General features: G+C 43.8%; 1 protein-coding gene across 1 annotated transcript; it reads left to right on the top strand.

Annotated features, from left to right (window-relative positions):
* The first annotated feature begins 1,496 nt into the window (after positions 1 to 1,496).
* On the top strand, positions 1,497 to 4,125 carry LOC109205498 (aquaporin TIP2-1-like). The gene is made up of 3 exons (XM_019368214.1): positions 1,497 to 1,731; positions 2,286 to 2,536; positions 3,529 to 4,125. Exons 1-3 carry the CDS (start codon positions 1,605 to 1,607, stop codon positions 3,895 to 3,897), a joined length of 747 nt encoding a protein of 248 aa, XP_019223759.1. The 5' UTR covers positions 1,497 to 1,604; the 3' UTR covers positions 3,898 to 4,125.
* The last annotated feature ends 23,729 nt before the right edge of the window (positions 4,126 to 27,854 follow it).

Raw genomic sequence — 27,854 nt, 5'->3', positions numbered from 1 at the left:
CCCCCCCCCCCCTCTCTAAGTTCATAGTTGGTCGGTGCATTTTGTGGACCAAACCCTATTTGTCTCTGTCATGCCACCATCACTTCGCTTTTTTAAAAATCATTATTTACCTCACATAGGGTACCCCTTACACGGACCCCTCCACCGTTCTTATCAAGTTTCTCCTCACCAAATTCAAAAATCCAGACCTCTAGTAAAGGGTGACGGAATTCTAATAAAAAATGAACAAAATGTATTGAGTATGCGTTCATGTGAAGCTCAATGTTTCCAAATTGAATAATCATTTCGATATAACAACAATTATGTACCCAATATATTTTTACAGTGTGAGGGTAATGTGCATGTAGACCTTAATTATCAGCTTACCCCTATCTTATAAAATCACAATACTCGGCAGGATGAAAAAGAAAAATAACAATGAAGAAGCCATGTTGAAATGAAGATAAGAATATTACAACAACAACAATAAAATAGCAGGGCACTAAAAAAATAACAGGTAATAATTAAAATCGAAGTAGAATAATTACTTAGATCCGTATTAAAAACTTTAAAATTGAATATACATATTTAAAATTTTGAGTCCACCTCGGATCCTGATCATACCCATTAGTTATGGTTCACATGGATGAGGATTATTGATGAGGTTTGAAACATTCCCACAAAAAGCACATCAGTGACAGCTAGGACTTGTAAGGAAAATAATCATGAATGGATATGCATGGACACATATGTACATTCGCATATTCCCCCTTATGGCCTTATCTTGTTCTATATGTAACAAAGGGCAAAAAAAAAAAATAAAAAAAAAATGCAAGGACAACCGAGGATATATCTCATATTCATGCAAGGTTTGGGTAAGGTTCGTACCTCAAGTGGATATGATGGAGGTAGCATGTCTTATTGCAAACATCAGTGGTTGATTCCACCACTCGAACCCATGACTTATAGATCACACAGAAACTAGAGGCGGATGCAAGGTATCAGTACTGGGTTTGACTGAATCCCGTACTTCTGGCATGGAGCGTAAATTTATGTGTAAAAATTCATTAATATTGCAATATATACCAATATGAACCCATAACTTTAAAATATAATGTGTTCAATGCTAAAAACTTCACAGGTTGAACCCATAAAACTTAAAAAGATTGTTACATAAATAGCCGGCCAGATTCAATGTTTACTTTTTATAGCCGGTATACATAGATTATATATTGATTATACATAGTTTATACATAAATTAGACATATATTATATATCCGCTGGCTATTTTTAGTTTAAGAGATTATGTGTGGTGCTATTTTAGTTAATTACTCGAACTTAAAATTCTAGATCCGTATCCGACGGAAATTAATAACTTTACCATTACTACAACTTCCCTTCACATGTAACAAGGGAGAAGGCTCTTAATGTATGCTACAGTGAAAATCTCATGAACTTCATTAATTAACTTTATATTAAAAATATTTCTGTACTCCTACTATATATATGTGACATAGAAAGGCTTCTTAGTCTCATCCCAAAGCAATTTTCTCTCTACTCTATTCTTCTCATCCCTTCTTCTTTAGCTTCTAATTAGAAGTAATTAAATCATTTTAATTGTGAAAATGCCTGGCATAGCTTTTGGACGTATAGATGATTCATTTAGCGTTGGGTCTCTTAAGGCCTATCTTGCTGAATTCATCTCCACCTTGCTCTTTGTCTTCGCCGGAGTTGGTTCTGCCATTGCTTACAGTAATAACTCTTCTAATCCTCTTCTTTATTAATTTAACTTTTCACTTACATTTTCGTAGTTAAATACACTGGCCGGTGTTACCACCGGAGTCAAATTTAGGGCGGGTTCTATAAAATTACATTACTTTCGACTCGAACTACTGATGTGCACTATAGAACATTTAGAATGTATTATACACGTAACACAACTATACTCATTCTAAATCCACTAACTTTCCTACATGAACGCGTTTGATAAACATGAAGAATGTTTCTATGCCTATGTAATTATATCTACATGGTATTTAATTTATCTTTTTTCACAATGAAAATATAGAAATGGGCCTCGGCGTAATTAGTAAAGTTACTGTCATGTGATTAGGAGGTAATGAGTTTAAGCCGTGGAAACAACCTCTTGCAGAAATGAAGTATAAGACTGCGTACGGTAGACTCATGTGGTCCGGCCCTTTCTCGGATTCCGCACATAGCAGGAGGTGCACGCACCGGCGGCACTTTTCACAATGGAAATATAAGATTCTGAAAATTAGTATCTTTTTTTTTTTGGAATATTGCAGACAAGTTGACAGCAGATGCAGCTCTAGATCCGGCTGGGCTAGTAGCTGTTGCAGTTTGCCATGGATTTGCTCTATTTGTGGCCGTTGCCGTTGGCGCTAACATTTCCGGTGGACATGTTAACCCAGCTGTTACCTTCGGATTGGCTCTCGGCGGTCAAATTACAATTCTTACTGGCCTCTTTTACACCATTGCTCAGCTTTTGGGTTCCATTGTAGCTTGCTTGCTCCTCAAAGTTGTCACCGGTGGATTGGTAAGTTGTAGTAGTATCTTGACACTAATACTCCCTCCGCTCCAACGCCCATTAAGAAAATACTAAATCCTATTCAAAATTACCTAGTATGACTAAACTACCCTTATTTAGTAAGTTAATGTGATGAGAGAGAAATTTTTTTAGGAACAATATGCACATAAGGGTAAAAGAGTAAAAACAAATTAAATTTTTTCTTGATTACCTAACTAGACACTTATTTTGGACCAAAATTAAAAAGTAAATTGGACACTTATTATGAACCGGAGGGAGTATATAGTAAAAAATTATTCAGTACAAAAAATATTTTATATTATCAGATCGCCTAAAAAAATTAATACCCTGATAAATATGATAGATTACCAGCTACAATTGATTCACTAATATATAGTAAAAAATTATTTACACTATCGATAGATATAAGTTAAATCATTCTTAAATACAAACTTTTGAAGAAGAAAAATAAAACTATTGTTCGTGGCTTCGAGCTACGTCCCAAATCCCAATTGTATTATAATGTTTGATTTGGAATTTAACTTGTATAAATTGACAAAGTAACTTTTTTTGTAACACTGTCGGATTAAAATTAAACTTTGTAATTTGCCTTAATTACTAGTCTTCTTATTTAATCTCATTTTTGAGGGATGATGCCTATTATTATCTTTGATGTTCTGACAGTACAAAAATTATTTTACAGTATTAGTGTATAAATGTTGGATTTGTTATTTTGCAGCCAATATTACATTTTTTAGGTCTCAACTATAATTTCTAACACTTGCTTTACACAAATAGCCGGTCGATTTGTTATTTATTTTTTTTTAATCGATATACATAAATTATATACTTATTAAATATGAATATATATATATATATATATATATATATATATATATATATATATATATATATATATATATATATATATATATATTTTTTTTTACCTTAAGCGATAGAGTGGACGGCTGGTTAATTTTTTTTATCTTTTATTATATCAGGCGGTTCCAACTCACAATGTGGCAGCTGGAGTGGGAGCTCTTGAAGGAGTTGTTATGGAAATTATTATCACTTTTGCTTTGGTATACACAGTATATGCAACAGCAGCTGACCCAAAGAAGGGTTCATTGGGTACCATTGCACCCATTGCCATTGGTTTCATTGTTGGTGCCAACATTTTAGCCGCCGGCCCATTCTCCGGTGGTTCAATGAACCCGGCCCGTTCATTTGGGCCTGCTGTGGCCAGTGGAGACTTCACTAACAACTGGATTTACTGGGCTGGGCCTCTTGTTGGTGGTGGATTGGCTGGTCTTACTTACAGCAACGTTTTCATGCAACACGAGCACGCACCTCTCTCCAGTGATTTCTAAGTAAAAAATTGTTTTGAGTTTGATTTTGTACAATAAAAAGGAAGAAAAAAGCAACATTAATTTTGCTCTTTCTTTCTTTTTGTTTGTTTGTTTGTTTTCCACTTTATCCTTTGTTGTTTGCTTTCCCTTTCTAGCTTTTGGGTTTGCAGCTGTACATTCATCTCTGGTCCAATGTTAATGTTTAAGTGGTGTTCGAATTTCGTGAAATCGCAATCATTTATTGTTATACACCTTTTTATTTTATTTTTTTGTCATTTCATCGTTGTTATCTTTAGCTCACACCCCCCGAAAAAAGGAGAAAAAGAAATCCCTTTTTTGTGACCATAAAATACGAAAGCAATAATTAAACTAAGCCGACAAACAACTTAAGCTTTTTAAAATGTCGAAGCTTTTTATCATGTAAGACTAGTACAAATCTTAAATTAATTAATTTGCTAACGACCTTTGACGTGTTCATCAAAGCATTTTTTTATAAAAACAAACCTCTTTTTGCTAATGATTTTTTTTAATTTAAAAGATGACTTTGTTTTCGACGTATTAATAAGATAAAGGTTGCTAAAGTTCGTCAGTTACAAAACAAGCTCTAGAGCTGAAGTTTTTGTTTTGTAACTGGCGAACTTCAGCTCTAGAGCTTGTTTTGTAACTGACGAACTTTAGCTCTAGAGCTGAAGTTTTTGTTTTGTAACTGGCGAACTTCAGCTCCGATCACTAGCCCTATCACGATCCCCATTCCAAATCTGAAGAATCCCAATATTGTGCTTATGAATCCCATCTCAAAATCTTCTGCAAGGAAACAGAACAGTCATTTTTGTTTTTACATTCCTACGTATAATGAAAGCAAAGATCTTTAGAATTAGTTACCAGAATCACCAAATATCAGCACACTTGGTTCAGCACACTTGCTACTTCAGTTCCGTATACTAGAATGCTGAAGTTTTGCGTGATTGTCTTTGCTACTTCAGCCCCGTATGCTGAAGTTACGCGAAAAAGTGGGTACGCATGCAATTTTTTTTGCAAAGCGGGCACAAGTTAAAACGTGACCCAAAAAGCGGGATTTGCATCTATACCCGTTTTTTGGGCCACGTTTTAACTTGTGCCCGCTTTGCAAAAAAATTTGCAAGCGTACCCACTTTTTCGCGTAACTTCAGCATACAGGGCTGAAGTAGCAAAGACAATCACGCAAAACTTCAGCATTCTAGTATGCGGGACTGAAGTAGCAAGTGTGCTGAAGTTTTTGTTTTGTAACTGGCGAACTTCAGCTCTAGAGCTGATGTTTTTATTTTTGTAACTGGCGAACTTCGTTTTGTTTTGTAACTGGCGAGCTGAAGTTTTTATTTTTGTAACTGACGAAGTTTTTATTTTTGTAACTGGCGAACTTCAGCTCTAGAGCTGAAGTTTTATTTTGTAACTGGCGAACTTCAGCTCTAGAGCTGAAGTTTTTGTTTTGTAACTGGCGAACTTCAGCTCTAAAGCTTGTTTTGTAACTGACGAACTTCAGCTCTAGAGCTGAAGTTTTTGTTTTGTAACTGGCACTTCAGCTCCGATCACTAGCCCTATCACGATCCCCATTCCAAATCCGAAGAATCCCAATATTGTGCTTATGAATCCCATCTCAAAATCTTCTGCAAGGAAACAGAACAGTCATTTTTGTTTTTACATTCCTACGTATAATGAAAGCAAAGATCTTTAGAATTAGTTACCAGAACCACCAAATATTAGCAAACTAGGGGGGTGTAAATTTCTGAGATTTAGAGGTACATGAAGATGAAATATATTATTAACATAATCAAGATTCAGAAGAAGAAAAGCAATAAAAGAGCATTAAAGAAATGGCATTGAACAACGACCACTCGAAAAGTCTGTGTAAACCGCACAATGTTAAGTGGCCTATCGGATTGAGGGCGGATATAACTTTGAGGAGGAGAATGAGGAGAAAGGGGGCTGAAGTTGTTTAAAATATGGGTACAAGTTAAAACTTTTAAAAAAAAATGAGTATAGGTTAAATGGCGCCCCGTGCAATATCTTCAAATTTCAGCCCAACACTAATGTTGCCTCGGAGCCCGCAAGTAGATTTCAGCCGCCGAACCCACCCGAAACCTCATGTGTTTATGGATTAGATGAGAAGACCATTAATTTGACCATTAATTAGAAAAAGTTACGCTAATTAAGCGCTAGAGGAAGGGCTTGAACCTTCGACCTTGTGGTTAACAGCCACACGCTCTAACCAACTCCAGCAATTGCGTTTCCCTTGTGGTTGCATATAAAATCAGATTTATTGTAATTCTATGTTAATGAGAAAATATTAATAATATAATCCTATACATAGCATAAAGATTATAATAAGGCCAACTTAACTCCTGCAACTATGAACTGGTTTAGTCTATCCGTTAAAAGTGAAAAGTCAATATTGTAAATACACATGCCTTTCACTCGATAGTAGGCGATGAGTAACTTATCATTTGAATTATTTTTAATCACATAAGCAAACCAAGATATTCATTTGAAACCAAAAGAGCAATGAACAATGAATTTTGTGAATAAGTTTTTCGCTATTACTTCTCATTAGATTCTGGATTGCGAGGTAATCCCAAAATTACAACTATATTTTGACATGTTTGTTCTAACTAATATTTGTTTGTTCAAAAAATATTGACACCTTTTTGGTTAAATCAATCAATAAAGATGAAGAGGTAAATCTCTGCCAAGTATAATAAAATCTAGATTAAATGATGTAAGAGAAGAACAAGATTAACGATGCTTCCTTGTATGTTGGAACCAAATGATTACTCATAAATATGATAACTCTAAATGCAGAAAAATGTTGCAATGAATGCAATTGACCAAAATAAGATGATGTATGGATTTCAGATCTGTATTTAGTAAGCAAAATTATCTTTTTTGTATTCACTTTCTCCCCCTTTTTACAGAGCGTTTTCCTCCTATTGATAAGGAACAATCTCCTTTCAAACCCTAAAAAGATACAACACAAAGAATATTCGAAAAACATATTCCTACTGTCTCCTACTACGCTGACACTACTGCAGACGTCGTGCGTTCGCTTAACCACTGTTGGTCGTCACCCTTTATAACGCCCAAAGGACGCTATATCGTAAGGACCTCGTTCCTCGTCACACTCGGCAATGGTCGTGGTCATCCAAATTTGGACCTATACAGTTAGTCCCTCCGCTTGTCGAGGTTGTGGCCCGACACGTCCTCGATAAGCGGACATCACCTATACCTGCGGAGAAATTTGGTTTGCGAATCATAATGGTTTGACCAATGACGGAAGAGCAGTGCGCTTCGCGATATCCTGGGTTGTGTGTCCTATCGGGAAATGATGTCACTTCCACGTGCGTCATCATTACGCGTCTTCCCGAGACAGAGACTGAGGGCTTGTCGCTTCAGTTTTGGTGCCACGGGCAGCCTTTCGCTTCGATTCTGGCGCCACCCACCTATAAATAGGTAAAGGGTTTGTTTTTTCAAAAAACTCTTGGTCATTTCTCCTCTGGTTATTCCCTCTCGTATCTTTAGCTTTATTTTTGCGATTTCTTAACTTCCTCTCTTCTGTTCATTGTTCTTGGTTTGTTTTGTTTCATTAACACATCTTCCTCCATAAATATGCCTAGAACACACCGGTCATGTGAAGGGATTTCTGACGCCACCCCGTTATCCATGGTGCTTCCTTTTGGTGGTGAGGACACGATGGCGGGGGAGGGGGACAATTTTCCCACCGTAGATGAGTTGTTACCGAGACACCCTATGTCTCGAAGTGACTTTCTTAAAGATCCTGCTCCTACTCCCGTTTCGGTAGTGTCTGAAACCGAGCAGGCCCATATAGATGCCCTCCGCACTAAGTATAGCATTCCTCCTCATGTCGAGATGGTTCCGGCGGGGAGGGACTTTGTGGAGGTCCATAGACCGGGGTATTGTGCTTTTTACGAATAACCCTTTGTAATTGGTCATTCCTTCCCCCTTCTCTCGTTAGCGGAAGAATTTTGTCGGTTTTATCAGGTTTGCCCGGCGCAGCTTTCTCCGTATACGTATAAAATATATTTGGTGTTGACAAAATATGCGGAGTTGGCAGGGTGCGAAGTTGACATCCACCACCTCTTGCACTTGTTTTCCCCTAGTTTTCACAGGGGTACTATGGTCATTTGAGGCACCGTGGGACCAAAGGGCTGGTGGTCGGAATTGATGACCGGGCGAGCCGTAAGTTTTGGCACAAGTATTTCTTCGTCAGAACTGAACACATTGTGTCGGACCCCGCTGGATTCCCGGAGCGGTGGAATGATAATCGTAGGTGTCGCAACTTGTTTACTCTCTCTTTTTTCTTTGTTGTGTTCAACTTAGTATTTATCTGCGGCTTTCTTTTGCAGCTATGGGGCGTGTACCCTGTCCCATTGCCGGTATAAGGTACTGGGTAGCCCGTTTACTGCTTCACGCAATGGAGACCCGAGACTGGCCTGCTTTTGTGAAACGTTTTGGGTCGAATGTCTCATCCGGTAAGTGTCTTCCTCTGTACCGCTCTTCGGCTATTTGCCATTATCTATTGATACGACTCCTTGTGATGACAGGTCATGGAGCTTCTAGGCGGAGGGCCCCAGTCCCTGCATTTCTCCAGACCGTCGCCTCAGCGGGAATGGAATTTACTTTGGAGGAATCCGTCCGAGAGAGTCGTGTTCAGCTGGTGCAGGCGGGAGACTCCTCTCGTGATATGGTTGTGAGGGAAGAGACCTCCTCTTTACCGGTCTATCACCTCGTGGATGAGTCCTCTTATAGGGACGAACCTCCGTTGAGAAAAAAGAGGAGGGTAGAGCTCGGGAAAGAGGTGGCTGTTGATACTGGCAAGAGCGGGCCGGGTGCGTCGGAGACGGCACCTGGGCCCGCATTTATGGCGGACGCCGGGGAGGTCTCCCCGGACAGAAGGGGTATACCAAGGAGGGGGGTCTGTGCGTTCCGCTGAGGGTGGCGCATCATCTACTGTCGGAGGGGGCTTATGCGCTAAGGGCGACGGCTCGGGTTCGGACGTCGACCTAGGGGATGTTCCAGAATTTTCGGAGCGTCACACTCGCGTAGAGGTTAGAACGGAGGGTTCTGATCGACACATAGTTATCCCCGAGGACTACGACTTGCTGTCGAACTGTAATTAAGCGGTGTCCGTTCTTGCCCCTTTATGTGCTACTCCTGAGAGTGAGGCACTTAGAGCGATGAGTGATGTAGAGTTGTCACGGAGCGTTTCCGGCATGGCTCAATGGGTAAATGCCTCTCTTTTCTTTTCGTCGTTGGATCTATTTTACTCTTCTTGGCCCATCCTTTTGTTCTAACTTCGTTTTTCATATTAGACCCTCATCATGGAGATCGAGCGCGAGCGCGGGAAAGGAGGAGGACGACAATCTATGGGAATATGTCCTCTAAGTATCAAGATTATCGCACCAAGCATCGTGCGATGGCCGATATTTTCACTCAGGATTGCGACTTTCAGCTGTTCCACGATGGGCTTAAGCAGAGGGAGGATCAATTAGCGCGTATGGTCGAAGAATTGCAAGAGCGAGATGAGGACCTTATGAAGGCCATTTCCCGTTGTAGTGAGCTTGAGGCAGCCCTTAAGGTCAGCGAAGATGAGCTTGAGCTAAACAAGGGAGTGATGGCCGAAAATGCTGACCTCCAAGCAAAGGTGGCCCATTTAACTGCCGAACTGGACATGAAGGCAGCGGAGGTCGTTGACCTTAAGAGTGAATTAAGCGCAAATGCCGCTGGATTGGCCCACACCGAAAGGGATAGGGAAACTGCCGTCTCTGAGGCAGCGACTTTAGAAGATGCCCTCCGTGTTTGTAAATCGAAGCGAGACAAAGTGGTGGAGGCGTCTGTGCTTAAGGTAGCGGGACTTGAGGGACGTATTCAAGATTTGGAGGTGGAATTGTCCGTGTTAAATGAACAGGTGGCCTCTTTGAAAATGGAGGATGTGCGACGTCAGTTGCAGCCCTCTACATCCCATGCTTCGGCTGATCCTGTCGTGCCTCACAATTTGTATGAGCTGTGGGTTCATGCTAAAGCCCGGCTCGATGTGTATAAGGCTCTTTATGCTGACGGGAGGGCGTCCGAGGCAGAGCTTCGGGATGTGCATGCCAAGGCCTGTGCAGCTCGTGAGGCATGCGGGTACGACCCCATCACGCTTGGCGGGGATGATATTAATTCTGATGATGCGGACAAACTTGCCTCCAATTCTTGGTATGAGGAGGTGTATACCACAGGGAATGATGTGGCATAGTATTCAGTTGTATTTACTTTTGCTTCACCATTTTTGTGAGGGCATCTTTGAGCCCATTGTAAAAAACAAGCACTTTTGTAATATATTTGCTGTAATGAAAATTATTTTGGTCGTGTACCTCTGAGTTGTTTCCTTTTTTTTTGGTTTATTTACCTTTTCCGCGGTCATGTTATTCTGAATCTCTGTTGAAATGTTAACAACATTGTGTTGTGAGTTTAATTTGAACTTTTTTCATTAGCAACGAACTTGGTTGTAGGGATGTTACTTTCAAGCTGATACCGAAGTAGTATCCCGTCGTAGTTTATCAATGTCAAACTCTTTTTTTTTACGATGGCCTTAGCCATTGGGATGTTACTTTCGAGCTGGTGCCGAAGTAGTATCCCGTCGTGGTTCGAGTGAAGTCGAACTCTTTTGTGGCAATGGCCTTAGCCATGGGGTGTTATTTTGACTGTGTCGAAATGTTAACCCGTCGTAGTTCGAGTGAAGTCGAACTCTTTCGTGGCAATGGCGTTAACCATGGGGTGTTATTTCGACTTTAGTGTCGAAATGTTAACCCGTTGTGGATCGAGTGAAGTCGAACTCCTTCGTGGCAATGTCCTTAGCCATGGGGTGTTATTTCGACTTAGTGTCGAAATGTTAACCCGTCATGGTTCAAGTGAAGTCGAACTCCTTTGTGGCAATGGCCTTAGCCAAGGGGTGTTATTTTGACTTAGTGTCGAAATGTTAACCCGTCGTGGTTCGAGTGGGGTTGAACTCTTTTCCTGGCGATGACCTTAGCCATGGGGTGTTATTTCAACTTAGTGTCAAAATGTTAACCCGTCATGGTTCGAGTGGTGTCGAACTCTTTTCGTGGCGATGGCCTTAGTCATGGGGTGTTATTTCGACTTAGTGTCGAAATGTTAACCCGTCGTGGTTCGAGTGGTGTTGAACTCTTTTCGTGGCGATAGCCTTAGCCATGGGGTGTCTTGTGTGCCTGTTTCATTCATACATTGGAGATACTTGTCAATTGCATACATTCATTAGAGTAATTTCATTCATGTGTTGGAGATACATATCGATTTCGTACATTCAACGGAGTAATATCCTCGTATCTAGTCCCTTCATTGCTAGGCCTGGAGATGCTTTCGGAAGGCCGGGCGATGAATTTTACTTTGAATATCAAGACGTCTCCCTCGTCGCCTCGTTAAAAACCTCCCCGAGAAAACCCGATTGGGACAAAACCCAGGTGAGGGAAAAAGAGTGCGATCTAGGTGGCGTCATTTGTTAGAAGTGGAAATATTTGAGGTGGGCGACATTCTAGTTATTTTGTAGTAGTTTTCCTTCCATTGTTTCCAACTGGAATGCTCCTTTACTTGCTGCGGCTGTGATTTTATATGGCCCGTCCCAATTTGTGCCCAATTTTCCTTCGTTCGGGTCTTTTGTTGCCTGTGTTTTGGCTTTGAGGACGTAGTCCCCGACTCTGAGAGGTCGTAATTTGGCCTTCTGTTGTAATACCTTTCTGCTTGTTGTTTTTGGGCTATCATTCTTATGTAAGCCATGTCCCTTCGTTCTTCAACCTCGTCCAGGTCTTGTATTCTGTTTTCATTGTAGCTCGGTCCACTCTCATTGGAGTACCTCAGGCTGGGTTCACCGACCTCGACGGGTATGACTGCGTCGGTACCGTAAACCAGTGAATATGGTGTCTCACCCGTGCTGGTTTTTGGCGTTGTGCGGTAGGCCCATAACACCTCTGGTAGCAGTTCCGGCCATAGCCCTTTGGTGTCCTCGAGCTTTTTCTTTAATATATTTAATATTGTCTTGTTGGAGGACTCCGCTTGACCTTGGCCGGCGGGGTGATATGGTGTGGAGAGTATCCACTTGATATGCCATTTTTCGAAGAATTCAGTCATCTTTTTCCCGGTGAACTGAGGTCCGTTGTCGCAACTGATTTCTTTGGGGATGTCGAATCGGCATATAATGTTTTTCTAGATGAACGCGATGACTTCCTGTTCGCGTATTTGAGCGAACGCACCTGCTTCCACCCATTTGGAAAAGCAATCAGTTAAAACCAAAAGGAAGCGTATCTTACCTCGCCCTGCTGGGAGGGGTCCGATAATATCCATCCCCCATTTTATGAACGGCCATGGAGAAGTGACGGAGTGCAGCAGTTCGCCTGCCTAGTGTATCATAGGGGCATATTTTTGGCATTGCTCACATTTCTTGACGTAGTCTGCGGCCTCTTTTTTCATTGTGGGCCAGTAGTATCCTGCACGAGTAAGACATCTAACGAGGGCCTGATTACCTGTAAGTGGCCCTCGTGTACCTCTTCGAGCACACGCGTTGTTTGATTTTGTCCAAGGCATTTGGCCAAGGGACCGCCGAACGTCCTTTTGTAAAGGTCGTGGTTTATGAGGCTGTACCTGGCTGCTTGTATTCGAAGCTTCTTGGCTTCTTTTTTATCTTGTAGGAGTGTTCCCTCCTGCAAATATGATACAATGCGGTTGTGCCAGTCCCAAGTTAAATTTATAGAATGTACCTCGACTTGGTCTATTGATGAGTGGAGGAGGGTGACCACATTCTCCTTGGTGATATTTTTAGTTGCTGCTGCCAGCTTGGCGAGACCGTCTGCTTTGATATTTTGCGCTCGTGGTATTTGGTCGAGTCGGGATTCATCAAATTCTGGTAGTAGCTTGTGGATTTCGGTTTGGTATTTCTGTAGCCTCTGCTCCTTGATCTGGAAAGTCCCAGTAACTTGGTTTACGACAAGTTGAGAGTCACAGTGGAGGACGACTCGTCATGCACCATATTTGAGGGCCAATTTCAGTCCTGCAATTACGGCCTCATCCTCGGCCTCATTGTTAGTCATTTCAGGGCAATGTATGGATTGGAGAATCACTTCACCCGTTGTGACTTCGAGTATGAGTCCCAATCCAGATCCCGAGGCATTCGATGCGCCGTCGGTGTAGAGGACCCAAAGGTCGGGTCGCGCAGGAGAGGCGCGAAGCGCTTCTTGTTTGACTTCCGACAGTATTTCCGCACTAAAGTCAGGGACGAAGTCGGCGAGTACTTGTGATTTTATCTTATTTCGCGATTGATATGTTATATCGTGTTTGCTCAATTCTATGGCCCATTCAGCCAATCTACCCGACAGCTCGGGTTTATGCAGGATGCTCCTGAGGGGAAAAGTCATCACCACCTTTATGGGGTGACATATGGTCTAAGCTTTCGTCAAGCTACGACCAACGCCAGAGCCAATTTTTCGAGGTGGGGATACCTCGTTTCGGCGTCAACTAAAGTTTTGCTGATATAGTAAATCGGAGATTGCGTGCCTTTGCTCTCACGGACCAAAACCGCGCTTACCGCGACTTCGGAGACGGCTAGATAGACAAGGAGGCATTCGCCTGGTTCTTCCTTGGCGAGTAACGGTGGTGAGGACAAGTAGGTTTTCAGTTTTCTCGGGGCATCGACACACTCCGAATTCCACTGGAGCCCGTTGACTTTCTTCAGCATAGTGAAAAACTTATGACACCTATCTAACGATCGTGAGATATCTTGACAGGGTGTCTATCCGACCTGTCAGTTTTTGTACTTGTTTTTTGCTGGTTAACATTTCCGGTATTCCTTTGATGGCCTTAATCTGATCTGGGTTGACCTCGATGCCTCTTTGTGATACCAGGAAACCGAGGAACTTGCCCGAGGTTATGTCGATGGTGCATTTTTTGGGGTTTAGCTTCATGTCGTACTGCCTTAATATGTCGAAGGCTTCCTTTAGATGATCGATATGATCTTCTTTCCTCTTAGACTTAACCAGCATGTCGTCGATGTAGACTTCCATTGTTTTGTCGAGTTGGTCTTTGAACATCTTGGTGACCAATCTCTGATACGTCGCTCCTTCATTCTTTACTCCGAACGACATGACCTTATAGCAGTACGTTCCTTGGTGAGTGATGAAATTAGTTTTCTCCTGGTCTTCTTCCTCCATGAGGATTTGGTTGTAACCTGAGTAGGCATCTAAGAAGCTTAGCAACTCGTGTCCTGCTGTTGCGTCGATGAGCTTGTCGATGTGTAGCGATGGAAAGGAGTCTTTTGGGCAGGCCTTGTTTAGATATGTGAAATCTACACACATCCGCCACTTTCCGTTTTTCTTCTTTACCATAACCATATTGGCGACCCGCTGGGGATATTTTGACTCCCGGATGGAGCCAATTGCGAGCAACTTATCGACTTCTTCGCTGACGGCTTTGTTGATTGCAGCGTTTAACTTCCTTCTTATTTGTCGCACTACGGGTAGAGGGGGTCAACATTCAGTTTGTGCATGGCGATGTCTTTCGGGATACCTGGAATATCTGCATGGGAGAAGGCAAACAGATCGGCATTGTCAGTTAAGAATTTATGAAACTTACGTGGTTCCGAGAGGTTATTCCCGATATAAGCCTTTTTTGTGTTGTCATTTCCGTCTAGTAGGATGGGATCGAGATCCTCTATTGTCGACTCGGATTCTTCCACGATGTCGGGATCCTCGATAACGTCTGTTCGTATGTCAAGCTTGATTCCCGACATCGCTGATTGCTAGGCTTCTGCACTTTCCCCTTTTAGCTATTGGGTGTGGGTGCAATCTTGGGCGATGCGATAGCATTCCTGTGCGGTGCGTTGTTCGCCCCGGATGCTGAATACTCCCTATGGAGTAGGAAACTTGATTACTTGATAGAGACTGGATGGGACTACTCGCATGGTGTGTATCCATGGGCGCCCTATGATAGCGTTGTAGGCTGTATCTTGGTCCGTGACGTGAAACGTTGTTTCCAGGGTGACTCTTCTGGCTAGGACGGGTAGCACTATCTCTCCAGAAGTCCGTTCGACTGCATTATTAAAACCTGTTAGTGTTATACAACGCGATATTATTTTATCTTCGAGTCTCATCTGTACGAGGACTCGAGGATGGATAATACACGCGCCGCTCCCGTCATCTACCATTATTCTTTTTACGTCAGTATCTGCAATAAGTTAATTGATAACAAGAGCATCGTAGTGAGGGAAAGACAAACCGTCGGCATCCGACTTATCGAAGACGATACTATCTTAGAGGTCATCATACCGTTCATGAGTGATTGACCGTTTGAGTTAATGTGTGGTGGTGAACTTTACATGATTGATTGCTGTGTCATCGCCCCCGCCAATGATCATCTGTATAGTTCGAGCGGGAGAAGGCAGTTTTGGAGGTCCCTGGGGTTGTTCACGTCCGCGGGAAAAGTTAGCCGTCCTCGATCGCTCAACAATTCTTTCAGGTGTCTCGGATAGCATTCTCATTAACTCCTACCGTAGTCCTATGCAATCTTCGGTTTTGTGACTCCTTTCCTGGTGGAATTCGCAGGGAGCGTTCGATTTCCAAGTGCTTGGGTCGTACTTCATCTTTTGCAGCCATTGTACCTTGGTACCGAGTTTTTCCAGTGCGTGCACTATTTCTGAAGGAGAGACACAAATATTGTGAGCGAATAGGAGCGAAGGCATACCTTTTTTGTGTCGATGTGGCGCTGCATGTCGAGAAGGAGCATCTGTGTTCCGTGGAGGAGGTGGGATAGATGCCCTGATGTAGGGTTGATGCCTTTCTCGGTCGAGACGGGGTCCCAACTAATCTCTTCGACCGTCGTTGCGACGATCTCTCCTTGCTTCGGTTTGAATTAACGTCAACCGTTGGATCGGACCATTGAGGTCATCCTCATCGGCTCTTACTTCAGCGCAGTATGCTTTGTGGATTTCTTCCCAAGTGGTTGAAAGGTATTTTGTGAGCCTGCTTAATAATTTTCTGGTTGCTCTCGACCCGTTCCTGTTTAGTCCGTTCTGGAAGGCTGCTACCGCCATTCCCTCTGACACATTTGGCAAGCTCATTCATATCTGCCTAACGGCAAATATGTCGTTTACTCTGCCTTTTGCCTTTTAGGCTCCTGCATGGGCGGTGACAAACTTGTCTGCCATTTCTTCAAACGTTGCTATCGATCGTGCCGGTAGTTGGGAGTACCAGGTCAGGGCTCCCCCTGTTAGGGTTTCGCTGAACTTTTTTAGTAGCACCGATGGTACCTGTTCTTTTGAAAGATCGTTACCTTTTACGGCTGTAATGTAGTGGATGATATGATCTTCTAGGTCGGTGGTACTGTCGTATATCTTTTGGTAAGGTGGCATTTTAAAGGTCTTTGGAATGGCGTAGGGGCCGCTTCTTCATTGTATGGTTGTTCAATGAATCGACCACCGTCCCGTTTTGGAAACAACTTTGGGGCGCCCGGTATTTTGTCAACCCTCTCTTGGTGCTCCTTCATCTGGTCATGGAGTGCCCTGTTCTCATTTTCCATCTCTTCCATTTTCTTTAAAACAATTGTGATCTTGTCATTACCTGCGTAATCAGCAATATGAGTGTAACTTGTACGGGGGAAACCTTGCTCATCAGCGATCGTCGTGATATCTACGTGTGCAATATTTCTGTTATCCCTTTGGGCGGGTTTATCAAGTATGTTGTTCAGAGTACTTGTTAGCCATTCTTCCAGCAGTCTTCTCACTGTTGGTGGTGCCTCTCCTGTTGTAGATGTGGAGGCTTCCTTCTCGCGTGAAGCAGTTACGCTTTCGTGCGGGGGAGGTGAAGCGTCCCCCCTGGGTGTGGTGTTTGGGGTCCCGTTTTCGTTATCTTCCCTGTTGTCTTCATTGATGGTGTTCAGGAGGTTCATTGTGACACCTACTATTGCTTTTTGCCTTGCATCTCCTTTCCCTGCCATTGTTAGTTTGTGCAAAGCTAGGAAGAGGTGACTATCCCTTTTTATGATCTAGATGAAACTAAGATCTTGGCTGAAGAAATCCCTACAGACGGCGCTAAATTGTTTGACCAAAAGATATTGAAAATTTTTTGGTTAAATCAATCAATGAAGATGAAGAGGTAAATCTCAGCCAAGTATAATAAAATCTAGATTAAATAATGTAAGAGAAGAACAAGATGAACAACGCTTCCTTGTATTTTGGAACCAAATGATTACTCATAAATATGATAACTCCAAATGCAGAAAAATGTTGCAATGAATGCGATTGACCAAAATAAGATGATGTAAGGATTTCAGATATGTATTTAGTAAGCAAAGTTGTCTTTTTTGTATTCACTCTCTTCCCCTTTTCACAGAGCGTTTTCCACCTATTTATAAAGGACAATCCCCTTTCAAACCCTAAAAAGATACAACACAAAGAATATTCGAAAAGCATATTCCTACTGTCTCCTACTACGCTGACACTACTGCAGACGTCGTGCGTTCGCTTAACCACTGTTGGTCGTCACCCTTTATAACGCCTAAAGGACGCTATATCGTATGGACCTCGTTCCTAGTCGCACTCGGCAATGGCCGTGGTGGTCCAAAATTGGACCTATACAATATTTACATATATTTGCTTGAAAAGTTACTATAACAATTAACATTATCATATGGAACACATTATAGCTAAAAGTATTTGTATGGGTCCAAATTTGGCAACAGTGACAGCTGTTAAGTAAGGCACGGAACGAGGTTACTATAACACAACGTCTGATGGTCGTTGTGGCAAAGGATGACAATCAAGAGCGGTCAGCCGAAACAAGACGTTAACGATAATTTAAACTTAGAGGGAGACAGTAAGAATATGCTTTTCGAATATTCGTTATGTTATACTTTTAGGATTTCTTGGGAAATTGTCCCTTATAAATAGGAAGAGTTAGTAAAGAAGGGGCGGATCCGGACAAGAGACAAAAGAACACTTTGTAAAAGATTTATCTGAAAGAATATACTAAAGTGGCCTTATTCATTGATTGCTAAACTCAAGTATTCATTGTTGTTCTATAACAAGATCCAACGAGTCCTCAGTCATCTCATATCTCTCTTCTTTCCACACTGATATCAAGGAAAGAGCATTCCGGAAGATCTCAATAATTGGGTAGCAACTTCCTTTGATTGTGCTGATCGCATTTACTTAGATTGATTGCGCATTTATGTTGTTGCATTTATGAGCATTTAATCGACTCAAACATATTATCTAACGTCATTCATCTTGTCTACTTCATATATCGTTTGATCTAGATTTTATTATTCTTAACTAAGATTCACCCCTCTTCTTATCATAAATAGGTTTAATCATAGGGTTTAACATCTTTTGGTCAAACAATTTGGCGCCGTCTGTGGGGACTTCTTTAGTTAAAATTTTAGTTTCATCTAGATCATAAAAAGGGATAGCCATCTTTTCCTAGCTTTGCATAAACTAACAATGGCAGGAAAAGGAGATTCAAGGTTAAAAGCGATAGCGGGTGTCACAACCAACATCCTGGACACCATCAATGAAGGCGGCAGGGAGGACAATGAAAACGTGACACCAAACGCTACACCTAGGAGAGACGCTTTGCCTCCCCCACGCGAAAGCGTAACTGCTTCGCGCGAAAAGGAAGCCTCCACGTCTACAACAGGAGAGGCACCACCGGCGATAAAAATACTACTGGAAGAATTGATAACAAACACTCTGAACAACATACTCGACAAACCCGCTCAAAGGGAGAATAGAGACATTGCACACGTAGATGTCACGACAACCACTGGCAAACAAGATGCCCTCCGAATAGGTAACATTCATACCACTGCTGACATAGGTAATGACGCACTCACAGCCATTCTAAAGAAAATGGAGGAAATGGAAAATGAGAATAAGGCACTCCTCGACCAGATGAAGGAGCATGAAGAAAGGGTCGATAAAATACCAGGCGCCCCAAAGTTATTACCGAAACGGGACGTTGGTTGATTCATCGGGCAACCGTACAACGAGGAAGCAGCCCCCCACGCCATACCTAAAACCTTCAAAATGCCACCATACCTAAAAATATATGACAGTACTACAGACCCAGAAGATCATATCATCCACTACGTCACAGCCGTAAAAGGCAACGATCTTTCGAAGGAACAAGTACCATCAGTGCTACTAAAAAAATTCGACGAGACCCTTACAGGGGGAGCCCTAACCTGGTACTCACAACTACCGGCGCGGTCAATAGTAATGTTCGAGGAAATGGCGGACAAGTTCGTCACCGCTCATGCAGGAGCTAAAAAGGCGGAAGCCAGGGTAAACGACATATTCACCGTTAGGCAGACGTCCGGCGAGGGACTTAGGGACTTCCTAGCCCGATTTAACAGGATGAGAATGAGCCTACCGAATGTACCAGAGGGGATGGCGGTAGCGCCCTTCCAGAACGAGTTGAGCAGGAATGGGTCGAGGGCAACCAGATAGCTATTAAGCAAGATCATGAAATACCCTCCCTCCACTTGGGAAGAAAAACACAACGCCTATTGCGCCGAGGTAGGGGCCGGCGAGGATGATCTCAATTGCCCAATCCAACGGCTGACGTTAGTTCAAGCAGAAATAAGGAAGGATCGTCGTAATGACGATTGAAGGGATCAGTTGGGTCCCTGTCTCGGCCGAGATAGACATCAGCCCTATGTCAGAACAGACATCCCACCTCCCCCGCGTAACACGGATGGCCCTCCTCAACATACCGTGGCGAAGCGAAACGAAAGAGGTATGCCTCCGCTCTTATCTGCTCACAATTTTTGTGTTTCCCCTTCAGAAATAGTGTATGCACTGGAGAAGCTCGGCACGAAGGTAAAATGACCGCAAAATATGAAGTCCGATCCAAGTACTCGGAAGTCGAACGTTCTCTGCGAATTCCACCAGGAACGAGGTCATAAAACCGTGGACTGCATAGGTCTGCGGCAAGAGGTAGTGAGAATGCTAAATCAGGGATACCTAAAAGAACTGATGAGCGACCGAGGACGAGCCAACTTTGCCCTCGGACGTGAACAACCTTAGGGACCTCCAAAACCGCCCTCTCCCACTTGTACCATACAAATGATCATCGGGGGAGGTGACGGGACAACAATCAACCATGTAAAGTTCACCACTACACACAAACTCAAACGGTCGATCACTCATGAACGGTATGACGGCCTCGAAGATAGTATCATCTTCGATAAGTCAGATACCGACGGTTTGTCTTTCCCTCACTACGATGCTCTTGTTACTACTTTACGTATTGTAGATACCTATGTGAAAAGAATAATGGTGGAAGACGTAAGCGGTGCGTGTATTATCCATCCCCGAGTCCTCGTACAGATGAGGCTCGAAGATAAAATAGTACCGCGTTGCATAACACTAACGGATTTTAATAATGCAGTCGAGTGAACTTCTGGAGAAATAGTGCTACCTGTCCTAGCCGGAGGGGTCACCCTGGAAACAACGTTTCACGTCATGGACCAAGACACAGCCTACAACGCCATCATAGGCCGCCCATGGATACACGCCATGCGAGCCGTCCCGTCAAATCTCTATCAAGTAATCAAGTTCCCTACTCCATGGGGAATATCCAGCATCCGAGGCAAATAACGCACGGCACAAGAATGTTATCGCATCGCCCAAGATTGCGCACACACCCAACAACTAAAGGGAGCGAGCGCGAAAGCATTGCAATTAGCGATGTCGGGAACCAAGCTCGATGTACAGATAGACGTTATCAAGGATCCCGACATCGTGGAAGCCGCCGAGTCGACCATAGAAGATCTCGATCCCGTCCAACTAGACGGCAACGACAACACAAAAAAGGCTTATATCGGGCACAATCTCTCAGAACCAGGTAAGTTTCATAAATTCTTAACTGACAGTGCCGATTTGTTTGCCTTCCCCCATTTAGATATGCCAGGCATCCCGAAAGACATCGCCATGCACAAATTGAATGTTGACCCCCTCTATCCACCAGTGCGGCAAATAAGGAGAAATTTCAACACCGCAATCAACGAAGCCGTCAGCGAAGAAGTTGATAAGCTGCTCGCCAATGGCTCCGTCCAAGAGTCAAAGTATCCCCAATGGGTCGCCAATGTGGTCATGGTGAAGAAGAAAAATGGAAAGTGTTTGATTTTCCGGACCTGAACAAAGCATGCCCAAAAGACTCCTTTCCATTGCCGCATATCGACCAGCTCATCGACGCAACAGGAGGACACGGGTTTCTAAGCTTCTTAGATGCCTACTCGGGTTACAACCAGATCCTCATGGAGGAATAGGACCAAGAGAAAACTACTTTCATCACTCACCAAGGAACATACTGCTATAGAGTCATGTCGTTCAAACTGAAAAATGCGGGAGCGACATACCAAAGGTTGGTCACCAAGATGCTCAAAGATCAACTCGGAAAAACAATGGAAGTCTACATCGATGACATGCTGGTTAAATCGAAAAGAAAAGAAGACCACATCGATCACCTGAAGGAAGCTTTCGACATATTGAGGTGGTACGACATGAAACTGAACCCCGAAAAATGCGCCTTCGGCGTGACCTCAGGCAAATTTGTCGGCTTCTTGGTATCACAAAGAGGCATCGAAGTCAACCCAGACCAGATCAAGGCCATCGAAGGAATACCCAAAATATTAACCAGTAAAAAACAGGTACAAAAATTGACGGGCCGGATAGCCGCCCTGTCAAGGTTCATCTCACGGCCATCGGATAGATGCCATAAATTTTTTAATGTGCTAAATAAAGACAACAGGCTCTAGTGGAATTCAGAATGTGTCGACGCCCTGAGAAAACTAAAAACATACTTGTCCTCGCCGCCATTACTCGCCAAGGCAGACCCAGGCGAATGCCTCCTTGTCTACCTAGCCGTCTCAGAAGGCACGGTAAGCGCGATTTTGGTCTGCGAAAACGAAGGTACGCAATCTCCAATTTATTATATCAGCAAAATCATGGTTGACGCCGAAACGAGGTATCCCCACCTTGAAAAATTGGCTCTGGCATTGGTCATAGCTTCACAGAAGCTTAGACCATATTTTCAATGTCACCCCATAAAGCTGGTGACGACCTTTCCCCTCAGGAGCATCCTGCACAAACACGAACTGTCGGGTAGATTTGCTAAATGGGCCATAGAATTGAGCGAGCACGATATAACATATCAGCCACGAACTGCGACAAAATCGCAAGTACTCGCCAATTTCGTCGCCGACTTTAGTACAGAAATATTGTTCGAGGTCGAGCAAGAAGCACTTCGCACCTCCCCCGAACGATCTGACCTCTGGGTCCTCTACACCGACGTCGCACTAATGCGTCGGGGTCTGGATTGGGACTCGTACTTGAAGTCCCAACAGGAAAAGCGATTCACCAATCCATACGGTGTCCCGAAATGACTAACAATGAGGCCGAGTATGAGGCCGTAATTGCAGGACTGAAACTGGCCCTCAAATATGGTGCACGACGAGTCATCCTCCGATGCGACTCACAACTCATCATTAACCAAGTTACCGGGAATTTCCAAATCAAGGAGAAATCCATAAGCTACTGCCAGAATTCGACGAATACCGATTCGACCAGATACCTTGGGCGCAAAACATCGAAGCAGATGGTCTCGCCAAACTTGCAGCAGCAACCAAAAATATCACCAAGGAAAACATGGTCACCCTCCTCCACTCATCAATAGACCAAGTCGAGGTACATATCTGTAGGAGGGAACACTCCCGCAAGACAAAAAAGAAGCCAAAAAGCTTCGAACACAGGCGGCCAGGTACAACCTCATAAATCACGACCTTTACAAAAGGACGTTCGACGGTCCTTTAGAAAAATGCCTAGGACCAAATCAAACAAGGCGTGTGCTCGAAGAAGTACACAGGGTCAGTGCGGTGCCCATACAGGCAACCGAGCCCTCGTCAGATGCCTCATTCGGGCAGGATACTACTGGCCCACTATGAAAAGGGAAGCCACGGATTACGTCAAGAAATGTGAGCAATGCCAAAAGTACGCACATATGATACACCAAGCAGGCGAACTCCTGCACTCCGTCACTTCACCATGGCTATTCATAAAATGGGGTAAGGACATCGTCAGACCCCTCCCAGTAGGGCGAGGTAAGATATGCTTCCTTTTGGTTTTAACTAACTACTTTTCAAAATGGCTGGAAGCAGGCGCGTTCACCCAAATACGCGAATAGGAAGTCATCACATTCATATGGAAATACATCATATGCCGCTTCGGCATCCCCAAAGAAATCAGTTACGACAATGGACCTCAGTTCATCAGAAAAAAGACGACCGAGTTCTTCGAAAAATGGCGCATCAAGCGAATACTCTCTACGCCATACCATCCCACTGGCAACGGTCAAGCAGAATCCTCCAACAAAACAATATTGAATATACTAAAGAAAAAGCTCGAGGACGCCAAAGGGCTATGGCCGGAACTGCTACCAGAGGTATTATAGGCCTACCGCACTATGCCAAAAACCAGCACAGGTGAAACGCCATATTCATTAGTCTACGGGATCGACGCCGTTATACCCGTTGAGGTCGGAGAGACTATCTTGAGATACTCCAATGAGAGTGGACCAAACAACGATGAGAACAGAATACAGGACCTGGACAAAGTAGAAGAACGAAGGGATATGGATCACGTAAGGATGGTAGCCCAAAAACAACAAGCGGAAAGGTACTACAACAAGAAGGCCAAAATACGACCACTCAAAGTAGGGGACTACGTCCACAAGGCCAAAACACAAGCAACCAAAGACCCAAATGAAGGAAAACTGGGAACCAACTGGGACGGGCCATATAAAATCACAGCAGCAACAAGCAAAGGGGCATTCCAACTAGAAACCATGGAAGGAAAACTACTGCAAAACACAACTGGAATGTTGCCCACCTCAAATACTTCCACTTCTGAAAAGCGACGCCACCCAAGTCGTACTCTTTTTCCCTCACCTGGGTTTTGTCCCAGTTGGGTTTTCTCGGGGAGGTTTTTAACGAGGCGACGAGGGGGACGTCTCGAAGTTCAAAGTATAATTCATCTCCCCGCCCGCCGATGACATCTCCAGGCCGAGCGATGAAGGGACTAGATACAAGGAAACTTCTCCAATATATGTATGAAACCGACATGTACAATACTCCAGTAAATGAAATAAAGCAACATTTCACTCAACATTTTACTCTCCATCGATCTTCTTTTGCAACCTGGAGTTCGACCTCGTTAAAATGCAACGGGTTAACATTTTGACATTAACTCGAAATAACACCCCTACGGCTAAGGTCGTCGCCAAGGAAAAGAGTTCGACATCGCTCAAACCACAACGGGTTAAAATTTCGACATTAACTCAAAATAATACCCCTACGGCTAAGGTCGTCGCAATTCAACATCGCTCGAACCACAACGGGTTAACATTTCGACATTAACCCGAAATAACACCCCTACGGCTAAGGCCGTCGCCAAGGAAAAGAGTTCGACATCGCTCGAACCACAACGGGTTAACATTTCGATATTAACTCGAAATAACACCCCTACGGCTAAGGTCGTCACCAAGGAAAAGAGTTCAATATCGCTCGAACCACAACGGGTTAACATTTCGACATTAACTCAAAATAACACCCCTACGACAAAGTCCTTCGTCAAATAGAGAGTTCGACCTTGCTCGAAACGCAACGGGTTAACATTTCGACATTAACTCGAAATTACAACCTTACGGCAAAGGCCATCGACAAATAAAGAGTTCGACCTTGCTCAAATCATTTAATAGTCGACGTCACATGTATTACTTGACATCCGACATCGCCCGAATCACTATATAAACTTGTTCGAGTTATTAATTGCCGTGGTCACCTATGACAAATATCACACAAGCCCCCCCTCCCCCGCAAAAAAAAAAATAGTTTAGAGGTACACAACCAAAAAAGTAACTGCTCCATTACAGCTGATATATTACAAGAGTTTTTTACAACGGGCTCAAGAACGCCCTCACAAAAATAGCAAAACAAAAATAAATACAACCAAGTCCTACAGCACATCATCCCCCGTGGCATACCCCTCACTGTACCAAGAATCGGAGGCGAGCTTGTCCGTATCGTCATAATCAACATCGTCTCCGCCAGGCGTGACGGGGTCGTAAACGCATGCCTCACGAGCTGTACGTACTTTAACACGCACACCCCGAAGTTCTGCCTCAGACACCTTCCCATCGGCATGAAGAGACTTATACACGTCAAGTCGAGCTTCGGCATGAACCCACATCTCATATAAATCTCGTGGCATGATAGGGTCGGCCGAAGCATGAGATGTATAGGGTTGCGACTTTCGTCGCACATCCTCCGCCTTCAAAGCGGTAACTTGTTCGTTTAATACAGACAACTTTCGCCTCCAGATCTCGGATACGTCCCTCAAATCTCGCTACCTTAAGCGCATACGTCTCCACCTCCTTGTCCCGTTCTGATCTACAAACACGAAGTGTGTCTTCCAAAGCCGCTACCACACAGATGGAAGTCGCCCTATCCCTTTTAGCATGAGCCAATCCATCAGCCTTAGTGCTCAGCTCGCCCGTAAGGTCAACAGCCTCCGCTGCCCTCCTGTCAAGCTCAGCAGTTAAGGTGGCCATCTATACTTGAAGGTCGGCGTTCTCAGCCATCACCCCCTTACTCATCTCGAGTTCATCTTCCTTGGCCTTGAGAGCCGCCTCAAGTTCGCTGCATCGGGCAATGGCCTTCATCAGGTCTTCGTCCCGCTCTTTCAGCTTTTCGACTTTTTGCGCCAACTATTTCTCCTTTTGCTTGAGACCGTCACTGAACAGCTGAAAATCGATGTCTTAATTAAAGAGATCGGCCAAGGCACGATGTTTGGTATGGTACACCTTATATTTGAAGGCCACTTTCCCAAAAATGGCCGTCTTCCGCCTATCCCTCCGGTCGCGCTCAATCTCCATGATGAGGGTCTTGTATGCAAAGTAAATTCAAAACAAGGAATGGGTTAAGTATACAAAATGAATCCAAAAAAAAAAAAAAAAGAAAAGAGGAAAGCACTTACCCCCAGAGTCATGTCGGAAATGCTCCGCAATAGCTCTACATCGCTCATCGCCTTAAGCACCGCACTCTCGGAAGCAGTGCACAAAGGGGCACACACCGATGTTGCCTGCTCGCAATTCGCCAACAAGTCGTAATCCACAGGGATGACTATGTGTCGATCAGGACCTTCCGTCCTCACTTCTATGCGAGTATGTCGCTCCAAGTAAGCTTGTACATCTTCTGGGTCGACATTCGAACCTGAACCGTCGTCCTCGACATGCTCAACTCCGCCTCTTCGGATGACAGACAATGCGCCACCCTCGGCGGATCGTACAGATCCCCCGCCTTGATATATTCCTCGGCCCTGGGGGACCTCCCTGCCAATATGGCATCCGCCATAAAAACGGCACACATGCCTGACCCAGGCTAATACGCCGCCCTCGAAGCATCAGTTTTGTTCTCCTCAGTATCGGTGGCGACGGCCTTCCCAAGCTCTACCCTCCTCCTTTTCCTCGACGGTGATTCATCTCCGTCGGAGGGCTCATCCATGAGGTGATAGACGGGTCGAGAGGAGATCTCATCCCGTACAACGACGTCACGAGAAGAGTCTCTAGTCGGTACAGATTGAGCATGCCAAGGCAAATTGCATCCCAGCTGATGCGACGGCCTGGCAAAATGCCGGAACTGGAGCCTTCTTCCTGTAAGCCCTACGACCTATCATCACAAAGAGGTCGTATCAATAAATGACAGCAAACAGCCAAAGGTCAAAGAAAAAGGAACACTTACCGATGGACCTTTCGGCCCAAAGCGTTTGAGGAAAGCGGGCCAATCTCGAGTCCCCGCCGCATAAGGTAGTACGCGAGCTACCCAGTCCTCGACACCGACAACGGGAAGAGGTGCACATCTCACAGCTGCACAGGAAAGTCACAAATAAGTACAAATTAGAAAGAACAAAAGTAAACAACGAGTACCAATACCTACGGTTATGATTCCACTGTTCTGGGAATCCAGCAGGGTCCGACACCAGGTGCTCGGTTCTAATGAAGAAGTATTTGTGCCAATATTTGCGACTCGCCCGATCGTCCGTTCCGACCACCAACCCCCTGGTCCCATGGTGCCGCAGATGTATCATGGTGCCCCTATGAAAACCCAGGGAAAATAAATGTAAAAGGTGATGAAGGCAAACTTCACACCCCGCCAACTCTGCATACTTCATCAGTACTAGGAAAATTTTATACGTATATGGAGATAGCTGCGCCGGGCAGACCTCGTGGAACCGACAGAATTCCTCCTCCAGCGAAAGAAGAGGGAGGGTGTGACCAATCACAAAGGGATATACGTAGAAAGCACAATATCCCGGTCTATGGACCTCCACGAGTCACACCTCCTTTTTCCCGAGGGGATAGGCAGTTTTTCCAATTTAAGTGACATTAATCGAAATGGGATTATTTTTTTGTTAAGAGTCGCCACTTGGGATAATTATTGGTGTCCCAAGTTGGGGTGTTCGTCGGTCGGTATGGTACGGTATTTAGACATTTCGGTTCGGTATTTTCGGTATTCGGCTTCTTAAAATCCTATACCAATACCGTACCTAATTAAATTCGGTATGGTTCGGTTTTTTCCCTTTCGGTTTCGGTTTATTCGGTTTGGTAACTTCGGTTTATTCAGTTTGAATACTAACTAGTGCATAGAGCCATACACTCTAATATTCTTAATTAAAGTACTCAAAAATACAAAACTGAAAATGTTTGTTCACAAAAATTTTGTCCAAAACTACCAAATATCGGCCCAAATAGAGAAAAATTGTACGTAAAAGAATATTTGATCATTAGAAATGTCTTGTTACTTGTTTAGAGTTAATTGATGAACTTTGA

This window comes from Nicotiana attenuata, unplaced genomic scaffold, assembly GCF_001879085.1.
Source record: "Nicotiana attenuata strain UT unplaced genomic scaffold, NIATTr2, whole genome shotgun sequence".
Taxonomy (NCBI): Eukaryota; Viridiplantae; Streptophyta; class Magnoliopsida; order Solanales; family Solanaceae; genus Nicotiana; species Nicotiana attenuata.
This window is presented reverse-complemented; position numbering and strand designations above follow the sequence as displayed.